Source organism: Phytophthora cinnamomi (assembly GCF_018691715.1).
Source record: "Phytophthora cinnamomi strain GKB4 chromosome Unknown Contig104, whole genome shotgun sequence".
Lineage (NCBI taxonomy): Eukaryota > Oomycota > Peronosporomycetes > Peronosporales > Peronosporaceae > Phytophthora > Phytophthora cinnamomi.
Genome location: NW_027151037.1, coordinates 1,145,269 through 1,161,169, shown reverse-complemented (window position 1 = coordinate 1,161,169; position 15,901 = coordinate 1,145,269). Strand labels below are relative to the sequence as shown.

General features: G+C 54.1%; 3 protein-coding genes across 3 annotated transcripts; all 3 read left to right on the top strand.

Moving 5' to 3' along the window:
- Nucleotides 1-486: 486 nt before the first annotated feature.
- On the top strand, nucleotides 487-4,827 carry IUM83_06123 (myosin-like protein; the record flags this gene model as incomplete). The annotated part of the gene is made up of 3 exons (XM_067930304.1): nucleotides 487-501; nucleotides 579-957; nucleotides 1,124-4,827. 3 exons carry the CDS (start codon nucleotides 487-489, stop codon nucleotides 4,825-4,827), a joined length of 4,098 nt encoding a protein of 1,365 aa, XP_067782784.1.
- Nucleotides 4,828-6,247: 1,420 nt separating this feature from the next.
- On the top strand, nucleotides 6,248-6,895 carry IUM83_06122 (putative myb-like DNA-binding protein; the record flags this gene model as incomplete). The annotated part of the gene is made up of 1 exon (XM_067930303.1): nucleotides 6,248-6,895. The coding sequence occupies one exon, from the start codon at nucleotides 6,248-6,250 to the stop codon at nucleotides 6,893-6,895; it is 648 nt and encodes a 215-aa protein (XP_067782785.1).
- A 4,859-nt stretch (nucleotides 6,896-11,754) lies between these two features.
- On the top strand, nucleotides 11,755-14,094 carry IUM83_06121 (Lysosomal beta glucosidase; the record flags this gene model as incomplete). Its single annotated transcript, XM_067930302.1, has 2 exons — nucleotides 11,755-12,642; nucleotides 12,796-14,094. The coding sequence occupies 2 exons, from the start codon at nucleotides 11,755-11,757 to the stop codon at nucleotides 14,092-14,094; spliced, it is 2,187 nt and encodes a 728-aa protein (XP_067782803.1).
- Nucleotides 14,095-15,901: the final 1,807 nt, after the last annotated feature.

The following is a 15,901-nucleotide window of genomic DNA, read 5'->3' as shown; positions in this document are numbered from 1 at the left end:
GTCGGACTATCTCGGTGCAATTGTGATGGACTATTTTGCAAAAAAAGGATCGCGCTTTATTTCGCCTTTTGGTCCCGCCTCTGATTTTTTTGGGTCTCTCTTTCGGGGTGGCTGCTGCGACTAGCATGCCGCCATCTGACGCCGGTGACTTCAGCCTCCGCTTATGCGTGGCGGAAAGCCCCACCCAGGCGATAAACTGTTTATCGCCGAGACGGCGCCGCGTAGAGCGGGAAAATCCACGCACGTCAAGGTGTCGCGGTCGTCGCAAAATGTGTGCGGCACACCAGTGAAGCCATTTGGCGCGCTTCCTGGCGCTGCGATTGGCCGGCCGATTGACCTATCCCAACAGGGGGAGCAAAAGGCAAAGGAGAAAAGGAGCGTCGAGCACGTCGAGCACTCGCCACGCACAGACGACAGCGTCAGTCAGTCACTCCCCAGGCCGACGCGGCGTCGAAAAGACAGCCATATAGAGACACACGCACAGCCATGGAGGGGATTAAGGTGACTACCGCCGTTAGGCTAGTGTTAACACCAGCCGCCCCTGTCGCTTTACGCTAACCTTAAACCTCCCTCTCCAGGTGTATACGCCGGACCCGGAGCACGTGTGGCTGCCCGGCGTGATCTGCGCCGCTGCGGGCGACGGCAAGCAGCTGACCGTGCGGCTGGACGAGGTGGTGGGGCCGCGCGACGCGGCGGCGCTGGAGCGCATCGAGTCGGAGCGCGAGCTGCGAGCGCTGGCCGGCTCGCAGCGCGCCGTGGACCTGACGGACGCGTCTGTGCTGGAGGCGCTGAGCGCCAAGAACACGTCGGTGGAGTCCGGGGACAACAAGCCGTCGCTGCCGTTGCAGAATAGCAGCGAGAGCGCCAGCGGCTTCGAGGACATGATCCTCATCGACCACCTGCACGAGGCCTCCATCCTCTACAACCTGCGCCGCCGGTTCTTCCGCCAGTTGCCATGTACGTAGTTTAGACACAAGAGGGAAAAATTCTCTAACCAGGTTAGAGAGACACAAGAGCAAACGTCTCTAACCAGGTTAGAGATTTTTTTGCGCTGCCATGTCTCTTGTCTTGGACTGACAATATTATAATTTAAATATGCCGACGCAATAATTGCGAGCCGCAGACACGTACACGGGGCGCATCTGCATCGCCGTGAACCCGTACCAGTGGCTGGACCTGTACTCGAAGGCCCTGATGGACAAGTTCAGCGACGGCAAGCGCGAGAACAAGCCCCCGCACGTGTACGCCGTGTCCATGGAGGCCTTCTTCAACATGCGGCAGAAGCAGGAGAACCAGAGCATCCTCGTCTCGGGCGAGTCCGGCGCCGGCAAGACGGAGACCACCAAGATCGTCATGAGCCACCTGGCCGCGCTGGCCACCAACTCCAACTCCAAGGTCATCCAGCAGATCATCCAGGCCAACCCGCTGCTCGAGTCCTTCGGCAACGCCAAGACCGTGCGCAACGACAACTCGAGCCGCTTCGGCAAGTTCACGGAGCTGCAGTTCACGCTCGAGGGCCAGCTCATCGGCGCGCGCTCGCGCACGTACCTGCTCGAGAAGAGCCGCGTCACGACGCAGGCCGACGGAGAGCGCAACTTCCACATCTTCTACCAGCTGCTGGCGCAGCGCAAGCAGTTCCCGGACCTCGCGCTCGACATGCTCGACTCGTTCAAGTACGTGTCCACAAGGGCGGAGGCCCCCGGCGGAGACGAGGAGGGAGATCTCAGCAGGACGCGAGAGGCGCTCCAAGTCGTGGGCATCGAGCAGCCGCTGCAGCAGGAGATCATGCAGATTCTGGCGGCCGTGCTGCACCTCGGAGAGACCGAGTTCACCACGCGCAACGGAGACGTCGACGCCTCGCAGCTCGTCGACTTGAAACATTTCACGGTGGCCTGTCGACTACTCGGAGTCGAGGTGGACGCCCTCGAGCGCGCCGTGTGCAACCGCAACGTGTTCGTGGGTCGCGAAGTCATCCTGAAGCCCATGACGCAGGACCAGGCGGCGGACTGCCGAGATGCGCTGGCCAAGAGCTTGTACTCGAAGCTGTTCCTGTGGCTGGTGGAGCAGATTAACGAGACGATCGGCGTCAAGACCAAGGGCGCGGGCTCGTTCATCGGCATTCTCGATATCTTCGGTTTCGAGCACTTCGAGACCAACTCGTTCGAGCAGTTCTGCATCAACTACGCTAACGAGAAACTGCAGCAGAAGTTCGTGCAGGACGTGCTCAAGACCGTGCAGATCGAGTACGAGGAGGAGAATATTACGTGGTCGCACATTACTTTCGCCGACAACCAGGACGTGCTGAATCTCATCGAAGGCCGCCTGGGTGTGATTAGCTTCCTGAACGAAGAATCGCTGCTCGCCACCGGCACGGACGCTTCGTTCGCGAGCAAGTTGGGTGCGGTGATGGAGAACAACCCGCTGCTGGAGACCCCGCGGCTAAACAAGTGCGCCTTCTCCATTTACCACTACGCTGGTAAGGTGACCTACGACGCGTCGGGTTTCCTCGACAAGCACCGTGACGCCATCTTGCCGGATATTAAGCAGTGCATGAGCAAGTCGAAGCTGACAATCTTGTCCAAGATGTTCACGGCCGACGTGAACGCCAGCAGTGCTAACACGACCGCATCTTCGTCCCGTAGCCGTTCACGTAGCAGCAACAAGAAGGGAGGCCACGCTCAGACACGACGCACTACTGTGGGCACCCAGTTCAAGGAGAGTCTGTCCCAGCTTATGGAGAAGATCGGACTCACAGAGGTGCACTATGTGCGTTGTCTGAAGCCCAACCCGCTGAAGAGCGCCAACTGCTTTGCGCACGGGGATATCGTGAGCCAGTTGCGTTGTGCCGGTGTCATCGAAGCCATTCGCGTCTCTCGTAGTGCGTACCCAAGCCGAATGCCTCACCTGGAATGCATCAAGAAGTTCCGCGTGTTGCTTACAGGTGTCGTCCCAACACAAGGCAAATTCATCAGCGAGTCGGACCCGGATATCAAATCCAAATGCGAGGAATTGATGGATAAATTGCTGCCAGGACGCAACATCCAGGACTACCAGGTGGGTCTGACCCGCGTGTACTTCCGCGAAGGTGTGCTGGAAGAGCTGGAGACCAAGCGTGGCTGGGCGCTGCGCAAGTACGCCATCGTGCTGCAGAAGAACGTGCGCTGTTGGCTAATGCGCCGACGCTACTTGCGGCAAAAGCAGCAAATTGTGGTTATCCAGAAGTACTGGCGTCGTTACGTGGTGCACAAGCGGCATCTTACGCTGCGCCGAGGCGTGGTATTGCTCCAGGCTCAAGTGCGCGGTATGTCAGCTCGCAAGATGTACCGCGTGCTCAAGTTTGACTACCGCATCGTGCGTTTCCAGGCGTACTGCCGCATGCACACTGAGCGCCAGCGATACTTGAAGAAGTTGGCTGCTGTGAGGCGGCTACAGGGTTTCTTCCGCTTCTCGCTCCTGCGTCTTGTGTTCCTGCGGAAGATGGAGAAGGAGAAGGCGTACAAAGAGCTGGGATCGAAGGTGGCGCAACTCCAGATGAAGTTGGACAGGAAGCAGGTGCACACCGGAGCGAAGATGTCGCCGTCTGGTAAGGCTCGGTCACCCAGCCCGTCAGATGCGCCGCACACGTCGGGACCCGGCAGTGACCGCGGAACGAACAGCAGTAGCTCCACTCGGGGCTCGATGATTAACAGTCGCTTCAGCGGCACCAGCGGCATACTGGACGAAAGCCACGAAGTGATTACTGCTCTCCATGAAGAGAACGAGAAGCTGCGTCAGCAGCTCGAGAAGCAGGAGGCTGAGATCCAGCGGTTGAAGACCGAGAACCGCACATTGAAGAACTGGCAGCAGTCCAAGGAAGTGGGCGAACAAGTGCAGAAGCTGGCGCACCGCGACCAGGAGAGCAAGGACCTGACGTACCTGGCAGCGATCGAGACGGAGTACGAGAAGCTTCGCTCGTACATTTGCGAGACGCGCGAGCTGCCAACCGATATTGGTAGTATTACCCAGGCAAACGCAGCGGCACCCACTACTGGCGGCCGCGGTTCGCTGACCTCACTGTCGTCGGACAAGTCCCTGCTCGCCACCGCGGCGGCTAATGGCATCATGGACCAGAAGTCGGCCGAGGCGCACCACTTGCTGCTGAAGAGCGCGGCCCGTATCGCACACGCGAAGAGCAAGGTCTCAAGCAAGGGCAACGCGCGTCGGGTCAAGGACCACTGGGAGGAGATCCGCAACTACCCACCGCCCATGCACTACACGCTGGGCTCGGTGCCGTGGAAGCGACTGCTTACGGACTGGGCGCAGGGCAACCCGAAGAAGCTAGACTACATGACGCGATGGCTCAAGAACGTGTTGGACGGCGGTCCGATCGTGTCGGACACGTTCCCTATGGGCGTCGAGCTCAAGTACGTGACGCCGATGATGCTGGATGGATTTATGCAACTCGTGATTCCCAAGCTCGCGGAGCGGCCAGATATCCAGGTGCACGTGCACACGAAGGAGTTTATCGGCACGAGCATGCGGATCACGCTGTCACAGTTGGAGCAGCAGGGTAGCCACCGCTCGACGACGGCCCACCCGCGTGTAGAACGCTCACCTCCGATGGAGGTCGAGGACTTCCAGCGCATCTCGATCCTCGCGAACTCGAATAGCCGGAATTCGAGCAGCCGCATGTCGGCGTCCACGCTGAGTCTGTCCCCGATGGAGTCGAGCTCGGCCATCTCGTCCGGCAGTCCGAGCAGCTACCGTTCGAGTATTTTCCGCTCAGGCCGCAGCAACCACAGCGGCGAGCACAACCCGCGCAACTCGTTCTTCCATCGGAACAAGTAGGGCGCGTTGAAGGCGAGCGAGGCCTTTTGATAACATGGATGCGCCGGTAAAGGCGTCGGGACGAACTAGATCGAGTGGCAGCCTATGGATAGGTAGGTATGTGTTTAGTGGTAGAATGGTTAGCCAGGAGTGACGCCTCGGTCGGCTTCGGTGGCAGCGAGGGCCCTCAATCTTTTCGCCGTACGGGAGCCACCAGGACACTAACAGAAGGAGGAAACAAGACGGATTGATCATACGACCGATGGCTCAGAATTTCTGCAGGCGAAAGGCACAGCGAAAGCCTGTGACTTTTGTTCGTGTCAGACTTGATTCGCGACGGCCTCTGGCCTCTCAGCCGACACGGCGAGGAGGTTTGACAGCTCTGCAGGTTGCTCACCACTTGGATCGCCGGCAAACGTTCGTGTCGGTGTTGTCTGGACTGCAAGAGCTGTGAAGAGCTTGAGCCCACGCCCTCTGCAGCCATGTCAGCACTTAATATGCCGCGCGTGCGTGCGCGTTCAAGCCCAGAAAGCGCTGACCAGTGGACAGAGTTGCCGCTGGGCGCGACTGCGTGCACAGCTGCGATATGAAGAAATGATGCCGGACGTGGAAGCGCGGGCATCGATCTCCGCATCTCGAAGAGCTCTGAGGGAGATGAAAGTTCCAGCCTGGAACAGGCTCCGAGGTGCCAGAGTTCTCCGTTGAGAGCGAAAGTGTCGACACGCCTAGTCTGCATTCTAACCTCGCGCGGTTTCAACCGTCTCGACACTTGCTCGAGCAAAATTCGTTCGCGTCGGAGACACTAAACTCTGGAATCTGAAATGGCTAACCAAAGCAAACACATGTCCAGGCCGCGCCACTCGAGGCGTGCGTGTGTGTGTGTGTACGACCGATCTTCTGGGACTCCACAATGTGGCTGTGCAGGGCCCCCCGCCGGCACCGAAGTTGATTCCTGTCGAGGCTCGGGCCAAGCCGTCGCTGGCCACAGGCCTGGCAAATGAGCCCCATCCGGTCACTAGAATCAGGCGTCACTGGAGACTTGCGGCCTTCTGTGTTGAAATTCGCGGCGCTATCTGGACTGCGCGCGGCAACGGACCCAATGATCGGCGCTGCAGCCCGGAATATGTTGTGCCGAGCGCTTCAACTCGCACGCCCACTCTCGATACGATCGCTGTTGGCGGGCGTCTGCAAAAGCTGTGCGACAGCCAGAGTATTGCGGGACGGAAGCGCTGATCGACCGAGCCCGCGTCTGTGGTCGAGAGTCTCCGCATATGTGTTGGCGACTCGCGAGCCTGTCCCAGTGTCTTTGCTTCGCTTGCGATCGTCCTTCACTCGCCTCGGAGGCAGTCACTCCCCCATTTTCCTTATGGCGGCCATTGCAACAGCACGAGCCTCGACCAGCTTCTCAGTTGACACCACGTCGCCACCTCCCGACTCGGCAATGACGATGCTAACCTCCCCGACCGCGGTGGCTGCTGCAGACAGCCCGACCATCTCCACCAAACCCAACACCAGCAAGACGGCCCACCCCAGTCGAGCGGTGGGCGTCTGGTCCAGCGAGGAGCACGACCGCTTCCTCGAGGCACTCAAGAGGTACCCGCAGGGCCCGTGGAAAGCCATCACCGAGTATGTCGGCACACGATCTGTCCGCCAGGTGCAGACGCATGCTCAGAAGTACCAGGAAAAAGTGTCGCGCCGTCTGCACGGCATGCAAACGGGCAAAGCCATTCGACTGCGGCGTGAACACCGCATCGACCACGACATTTTGGCGCTGCACACGCTCATCAGCTTTCCGTCCGAAGTGCGCAACCAGCACCCACGACGGAGTCGCCCCAACGAGGCGAAACATGCGCCCGTTGTGACAACACCCGCGGTGGCGGCGGAGCAGACTAAAGCACCCGAGTTTCAGCGCCCCACCATTGTGCTAAACGATAAGGACTTCAACCCCATCATGGACAACGACGGAGCGTCGCCGTCCTCGGTGTCGTCGTCGTTCCTGTTTGACGACTCGGTCTTCGCCCTCATGGACGTCGATGACCTCCCGACATTGAGTGAATCGCTCGACTTTTTCATCGAGAACTTCTCTTAATGTCGCACTCTTCACGCCCCCCCCCCCCCGTCGAAAAAACCCCTACAAGAGTGGAATCCGGAGGGGGATATTTAACTTCGTGTAATACTGGCGCAAGCTTGAGAAGACGCTGTTCGGCAAGCCAGTACGTATGTACCACCTTCACATTCTCTTTAGGTTCGTATACGAGTGTAAACCTAAAGAAAATGCATATATGAGACCGCGTCAAATAAAAAAATGCTTACGAATCTAAGTACGAATCGCGATTTAACTTCTTTTAAGCTACTGATCGTTAGAAAATGTTAAGAACTCGTGGAGTTACATCGGTAAAAAAAAGCTCCATTTCCGGATTTCCGGACCCCCGAAAGCCGGGGTTTTATTCGGGTCGTGTGACCTCAATACTTTTTCAATTTTAACATATTGTATATTGTCGAAAATCTCGCGTAAAAAGCAATCGAATTAGGGTTGTTTTCGTTTTCGACGAGTGTTTTTAGCTTTAATGTTTGTGATGTCCGGTTATGTACGATTTTTTATTGGTCAACTTTAAACACGATTATCTCGAAAACTCTAAGTGGTGGCTAAGCATCTTTTTGTTTGCCGCGGTCTCATATATAAACACGTCAGCCTGATCAGTGACCATCTTAGGGGCTCGAAATTGTCACACCTTGCTATCCTACCACCTCGCCGGCGAGCCCCGTGTGAGTGGTTGGTCTACAAAGAGGTCAGCTTACTGTGAACGCGCAGGTCGAACACGTGCTAGTAGACCATGTGCTTGACTGGCCTAGTCATTGGAAATGCAATGCCGTATTCCTTCTGTCTGTTGCATACTCCCTGTTGGTGCATACAGCTTCGTTTAGCCAACCACAGAGCTATATTTTGCCTTCGTGAAATTTCGTCCTGTTACGAGACTGCCTTATCTAAAAAGTACATAACTTTCGCAAAATACCAGTCCGTTACTGATGAGCCATTCGCGGCACAAGATCAGCCTGATTGAGCCTCATTTCTAAACATTCCAGCAGCAAGATGCCGACCACCGCCGCCCAAGTCCTAGACCGTCTTACTCGCCAGTGGGGTTACAAGATTGCCAACCTACTCGCGACGGCAGTTCATTGGTTCTTTCCTACTTGAATTTTAGCAGCAGATATTTAGAGAACCATTCGACCAGAATCCCTAAAAAAAATAAATTTTGGAGCCACAAATGTAGCCAACACTTTTTCATAGGATCGTACTTGTTCCAGGCTCGAATCCGCTGCTGTGATATTAAATAGGCACAAATTTTGTGCCGAGATTCGAATCTGTTCGAAATAACAGTGTATTGCGAGATAGCTTCATCTGCGTTCTGAAAAAATCTAAAAAACGCCTGTAATTGCATTTACATCAGTTTTCTGCGAGGATGGTTTTTGCGTCTGTTATCTAATTGCAAAATACATTTTCGACTGGTTACTGTACCCTGGGTAGGAGCACCAACGCCCGCCGAAGGCGGGTCTTGCCGAGTGAAGCCTTAGAGAGACTGTCTGCAACCGGAGCGTACCGGAGGTCGTGCGTTTCGCGGTCGACCTGAGTAGGTTCCCGTGAGATCCCTAGCGCAGCGAAGGACGCGATGACGGATCCCGGAGTACAATTAGCACTGTCATTCTCATGTGACTAGTTGAGGACGTCGCTGCAAGTTACTAGTTTAAGAATTCTAACCAAACAAATCTTATCCTAAATTAAGGACAACCAATTTCCACTGGCGTGTTGAGTTGCAGTTGTGTGCTCACGCATGTAACAAGAATACAAAGTTGGCTTAGGAATTGACGTCCGGTGAGCATGCTTTCCTATTCTTCAAACGTGTACGGCATACGTATACAGACGATCCCCTCGGTAGTAATCCCTAGGTAAGGAATACCCTCTCCAGACGATTTTCGAGTTACAGTTGTATTCAATATATTGTGCGTTCCATTCGAAATTTCCGTGATCCCAATCGAGGAGGCAATGCAACATCCTGTCATACGGAATATTCTATCCGACAGTAACCATCACTCCTGCTGTAGGCGCACTGTGCAATACGACAAGCTCGTCGATGCTCCGAACGCTGCTGAGCCGCCACAACACACGCGCGCCTCCATTCGGGCATTCATGCATCGCGAGACGGAAAGAGAAGTCCCTCTCTTCAACTAAGGCAGCTGCCAATGAGCGAATAACCGAGTGCTGTCGTGGATCACACGGATGATTCTGCGAGTGCACCTTCACTACAACTTGCCCCACCCGATTCTGCAGTCACTACGGCGGCCGAAGGGATTCCGACAGCTACGCCTACAACCGCAGCGACTACGGCAGCCCCTGACGATCTTTATCAGCTGCTTGTTCGGCCTATCGTGAAGGCGTCGACCAATCAACTCGATACGTCGGCTGAGACTCTTAGCACCGCTGTTTTCAGTGGGAATTCTTTTGATGACATCATAAAGGCTGTGTGGACTTGTTGAAGATATGTGCCAGGTGCCCCGAGCTTGTAGTACGCAAACAAGCAATGGTACACCGTGTTAGTTGCCGTGTAGCAGCCTCCTCCACAGTGATGGCCAAAAATACATTGCTGGGCATTGTAAAAAAGTAAAAAGCACGCAATATCTACTGCAACTACTCTCCGGTCCTGCAGTAAGTACTGCAATACCTGGTTTGTTTGCAATACTATTGCAATACTACCCCTCAACACTAGCGTCGCTGCTGCCGTTGCCCCCCTCCATCGCCACCTAAATACGCTCAACTCCTTCCCGGACAGGTACTGCTCACGAACAAATCCCAGTGAATTAGGTTGAGCACGAATACTCTGCTCGTATCTCTCCATGTAATCAACTCCAATGCAGCTCGCGAGATGCTTCCGCACGTTCGAGTATCCAGACTTCCAAGCCTGTTTCGGTCTGGTGGGGCACTTCCGGCATTGATACGAGACCACGCCGTCGGCGAGAGAGATGTTGTAGTAGAAGCGGACGTCGCCAGGAACGCTGTCGATCGAAAGTGGGCTGGAGTGGAGGGCCATTGCGTCTGCTGCTTAGAAGGCAAAAACCAAAGTGAGACCTGCTCACAGCTCCAACTAACGAGTTCGCGCCCAAATTTGGAGGCCGAGCTCTCGTGACCACACGCCTCGCAGTTCGCGCCAAAAGCGCTCGATGCGTAAATCAGCGGGACCTTTGGATATCACCTTGAAAAGGGATCCCGGAATCGCTTGAAAATAAGTACTGCAATATCCGGCGGCGCTGCAATACGTATTGCAATGCCCCAGAGCGCTTGCAATAAAGTATTTCTGCTGGTATTGCAAAATGCCAATACCCGCAATACAGTTTTGGCCATCACTGCTCCTCCATAGTCCTCTCCGCGCGGTGCGCACTTCAACATAATGCGAGCACCCCATTGGTTATTATAGCTCAATTTTGACCACTCACAGCTACGCGTTGATTTACTGCCTTTCTCCAAATCACCCGCCTGCGGCAAATTTGGGCGGAAATGACAATACAAGGTCAAGTAATCATTCCCCTTACCCCTCAACCGTCATAAGGAATTCAAAATCGCACATATGGTATTTCTGGGGTGATTAACTATAGAAAATACCCATTATGTAAATATGTAAATAAGGGCATACCCCAAATTTACGTCTGATTAATATTTACTACGTCGAGGTCGTTTAAAATGGGCTAGTATGACATGTTGCAGCATCGGATCAAATACTTAGGAGGTTGCCGACCACAAAGCTCTCAACTCCACTTTTAACTTCGAACTTCAACGTGTTTGCCCACCCCATTCCTCTGAGTCGGAGTAAATAGCCCCCCACACACACACACACATCGCGATGGCTCTCAATGTCCTACAAGGTAACGGCCACAGTATATGTGATGTACTGCACCACAGCTGTGACACACCCCATGACAGGAATACCCTCCATGACAGGAATACCCTCACCTAGGAATAAATAAAGCCATGACTGGGGAGGGATTGTCTGTATGAGGGTACATGTAGTAGGATCTCATTGCGGTTGATACTATAGTATGCACAGATACAGTTGAATTTGCTTCCTGCCTTCTCTGCACCCGAATTCGATACCAACGGTGTGATGTACTGCACAATGTAAACATTGTTGCAAATGCTCAGTCCTTTCCCACATTGTTCACGCTCGCTCAGTTGTCGTGAAATTGTTGAGCATAATCAAATGTACATCTACAGGGATGGGATTGCAATTGATGTCCTTCAAAAGGGCACTCTTACATTATCTATAAATGCGAACTTAAATACCTCCGTGCAGGGGCACGCACTGTGTCTAGTCGATTCCCCAGTATCGGGCCTAAGGATCCTTTTATTTTAATTAAAATATGTGGATTCCGAGGAAATGTGGTGCCCCAAGTGTCATGAACATATGTGAGACTGGACAATCCAAACAAGGCTACGACTGCAGCTGTCATACACAAGTGCGTTATCGACATAATACATGATTACTTGGATTCGATATGCATGTACTTCAGTATACATGTGGAGCGAAAATGCCAGGATTTCGTTTGTACAGTACCTTACATGTATTGGAAAACAAATCCGTTCGAGCCGCGATTTGAACTTTAGTGGTCGGTATGGCGCTTCTTCCGGTTGTGAGCTGTCTTTTAGGGTATTTCTATGGCATATATGTACGGTAACCCCATCGCAATATGGCTCCTGGTGCTGCACGTTATCCTTGATTACACCAAATGCGTCACCTAGTCCAGGCGTTCCAACAGTGACGGCCGCAGTCACGTTGTTCTTCTTATAGAAAAGCTATCGGCGTCCAAGTTCAGCGGTGATCGATATCTCATTCTCCAATTTCCGCACTTCGCATTGCAGTACCAGCTCCACCAAGAAGACTTCGCCCAACCAACGCTACGATGAAGTCCTGGTTGGCGGCATCGATGCTGTCCCTTCCTGGTGTGGCAACGGCGCTCTCTGCTGGCCAACTCAATTCCTACGATGCTCAAGCTCGAGCAATTGTCGACGGATTTTCCGCCGCTCAAGTTATTGGCCAAATGACTCAGCTCGATCTGAGTTTGATCATCAATGGCAGCGATCATTCTCTGAACGAAACCGCGGTGCGCGCATTCGCCAAGCTGAATGTCGGCTCGTACCTCAACACGAACTGGGGAGACCAACCGATCAACGGTAGCTACGGCTTCAACGCCACCGGCTTCCGCTCCATGATCAAGCGCATCCAAGAGATCACCATGGAGGAGAACGGCGGCCACCCTATGATCTACGGCATCGACTCCATCCACGGCGCTAGCTATGTCGCGGGCGCCATGCTGTTTCCCCATGAAATCAACAGTGGCGCGAGCTTCAACCCCGACCTGGTTTACAAGGTGGGCCAAGTGACTGCGCGCGACACCGAAGCTGCGGGTATCCCTTGGATCTTCGGACCTATCCTCGACATATCGCAAAACACGCTCTGGGCCCGCACCTACGAGACGTACGGAGAGGACCCGTACTTGGCTTCGGTCATGGGGGCGTCTTACGTTCGCGGACTTCAAAGCTACAACCAGACAGCTGCCTGTGTCAAGCACTTCATCGGCTACTCCAAGACACCCACAGGACACGACCGCGACAACGTGCTCATGAGCGACTTCGACCTTTTGAACTACTTCATGCCACCGTTCAAGGCTGCTTTTGAGGCTGGCGCTTTGTCCACGATGGAGAACTACATTTCTCTCAACGGTGACCCGGTCGTGGAAAGCTCGCGAATTTTGAACGATCTCCTTCGAACGGATCTTGGCTTCGAAGGAGTTCTCCTTACTGACTGGAACGAGATTTACAACCTCCACGATTTCCACCGCGTTGCGAGCACCCGTGAGATCGCAGTCTCTACCTCCCTACAGCAGACGTCAATTGACGTGAGCATGGTGCCGTCAGATACGGATTTCATTACGTACGCAGAGAACATGCTGAAGGAGAACCCGGACCAAGAAGCCCGTCTACGTGAGTCGGCCAAGCGTGTCATCAAGATGAAGCTCCAGCTTGGACTCTACGACAACCCGGTGCCGGGCGCGGAGTATGTGTCCATGGTGGGTAACGAGAAGGACAAGGAGACTGCGCTGGAGATGGCTCGCGAATCTATCGTGCTGCTCAAGAACGAAAACGATTCCCTCCCCCTGCCGAAGAGCTCCTCGGTTTTCCTCACGGGCCACTCGGCTGACAATGTCGGCTACCAGTGCGGCGGCTGGACGTTGATCTGGCAGGGACACTCGGGCAACGCGATGTTCCCGCACGGCGTGTCCGTCCGAAAAGGTCTGGAAAACATGGTCGGTAACGACTCCTTCACGTACTTCAATGGTCTGCAGCCGGACGGATCGATTTCGGATGCGGATATGGCCAAGGCTGTCCAGCTCGCTGGTCAGCACAAGTACACCATTGCGGTAATTGGCGAGTCGTCGTACACGGAGAAGCCCGGTGACATCGACAACCCCGCCCTGCCTGAGGGCCAGGAGAAATTCATCGAGAAACTGGCGGCTACAGGCACCAAGGTCGTCGTTGTGCTCTTTGGTGGCCGTCCGCGCCTGCTTGGATCCATCCCCGACCACGCCGTCGCCATCATCGATGGCATGCTGCCGTGCGAGCTCGGCGGCCAGGCCATCGCCGAGATCCTGTACGGCGACGTGAACCCGAGCGGCAAGCTACCGATCACATACCCGAAGGACCCGGCTAATATCGCCATCCCGTACAACCACCGCGTGACGACGCGCTGCATGTGGGACAACTGCTGGATGCAATGGGACTTCGGCGCCGGGCTCAGCTACACCAAGTTCAACTACTCGTCCGTCACGCTGGACAAGACGGCCATCGCGAACGCGGACGACACGCTGACGGCCACGGTGACCGTGACGAACGTGGGCTCCCGCGCGGGCAAGGAGACGGTGATGCTGTTCCTGATCCAGCCGTACCGCAAGATTTCGGTACCAGAGATGAAGATGCTCAAGAAGTTCAAGAAGATCGAGCTGCAGGCGGGCGAGTCGGCGGATGTGTCGTTCTCGCTGTCGTCGGAGGACTGGGGCGTGTACCAGCCGCAGATCGGCCACGGCCTCAAGCGTATCGTCGAAGACAGCAACTATGTGGTGGCCATCAAGCCGGACACGTGGTGCAATGTGTACGGGGACAACATCACGAACCCGCTGTGCGCGCAGTTCACCATTGACACGAGCAGCGGTGCAGGCACCGTCAGCGCTGGTGTCCAGCTCTAGAATCCTTGACATTGGCTGAAAACTGGTGGAGTTCGAAACTCGTTTTGTTTTGAACTCAGATACACGTAGTTACCTAGGTGGCCTCAATACAATCTACAAATTCCTGGGTACTCTACTTATCTGCTGTCTGCCTTCACCATCGACACAAGTAGCAGTGCAGGTGCCGTCAGCGCATGTGCCCAGCTTTAGAATTTCGCATGCGGACGGATCAGATAACTCGACAAACACAAAACATCTTCATGGATGGGGGCTTACATCGAAAAACCACGGATATTTGGATTGGACTCATTCGCGATGAACACTCATTTGAAGAACACCACCGAATTACCCGCGTTCTAGCAAACGAACAGCAATAAGAACTCCATATACATGTATGTATACCGAGAATGGATGAGGGAGATTGTCAACGAGCCGCTACATGGGTACAAGTACCGCCACATTTAGGATCTGCTACGAACGCAGGATTGTTGGGGCGAAGCCCCCCCTATAATCATGGGACTCTCATTTACACTCCTATTTAGGTTTTTACGAGATGGGTGCATTAGTTTTGGAAATGGGTTAGGTTAAGGATTTAGGAATCTCTCTACTGGAGGCCAAAAATCGAAAAAAAACCTGTGTATAAGAACATTTTGATATAGGATCATTACCAGGATTTGACATTTTGGTCGTTTCGACTCTTCGGTTTAAGAACCAGTGGTCATTAAACGCGGGGGCAGATCTATTTATTAGGGAAACGACCTTTCAATGCGGAGACCTTAGAAATGGCCTAAAAATGCGATTTTTAGATTCTGAAGCCATTGCTTGGAGCCCCTTGTAAAGGTCTTAATAACAGGCAAAACCTGTGTGAGTTTATGGCCACGTAAAAAGGGTGTAGGTGTAATTACGCGCTGCGGTACATTGTGCCGAAGTCGCCTTTGTGGACACAGCGACTTAGAGTCGAGATGGTCCGGAACTCCCGGCGGAAGAAGAATAAGTTGCTGGAGCGGTTGGACGAGATGCTAGCGGCTGCCCGCCTGTTTTACAAGCAGCAAGATTATACAATAACACGCTGTACAAGAGAAGCCATGATATGCGTCACCGCGTCGGTGCTGGTTTGGTGATATTCGTGTGGTGGAGTAAAGGATATGATATCGCTCAGGCGTTTCAACGTGACAAAGGCTTGGGTCGAGGCCACAGTGACTGTGGTGGGGTTTGTTCATTGTTTGAATTGCGCTGCGTGGGTATAGTAAAAGGTATGGAGGCCGAACCTACACGGGGCGTATTGGCTACTAGTGAGCTGGGATCACCAACGCGCTCCAACTGCCGGAGTTTACATAATACAAAACGGGTCACCGCGACAAGCCCGCTACCTACACCGTTTAAGAAGCGTAAAGTGCTTCGTTCAGCGCTGAGCAAGCCCAAGCACTCAGCGGTGACCAAGCACTCTTTGCCACCTTTCCACGATCAAACGACGCAGTGTCAAGCCAAGACGACCAAGAATGCGCTGCCCCCAGTTTTATTCAGTGGGATCTTGAAGACCGAGAGCCATCCACTCCTCGGGAGAGATATCTGAAGAGAGCACACGAAACTCGGCGGGAGCGTGCTCGAAGAACCGTGGCAGCTCTTGCAGCGGAGAAAAAGAGACGGCGTGAGTTTCACGAAGTCAAGGGTCGATTCTATGCTGACCATCTCATGAAGATTCGCTCCGACGTCAGCTTTGATATGATGTGCGAAAATATCTCTGCTATTGACCGTGCAGCGCGGAGGTCTCCGCATTCGATTGAGAAGTAGATATTCAGTCTGAATAAACGATGTGTGTTCTAGCTCC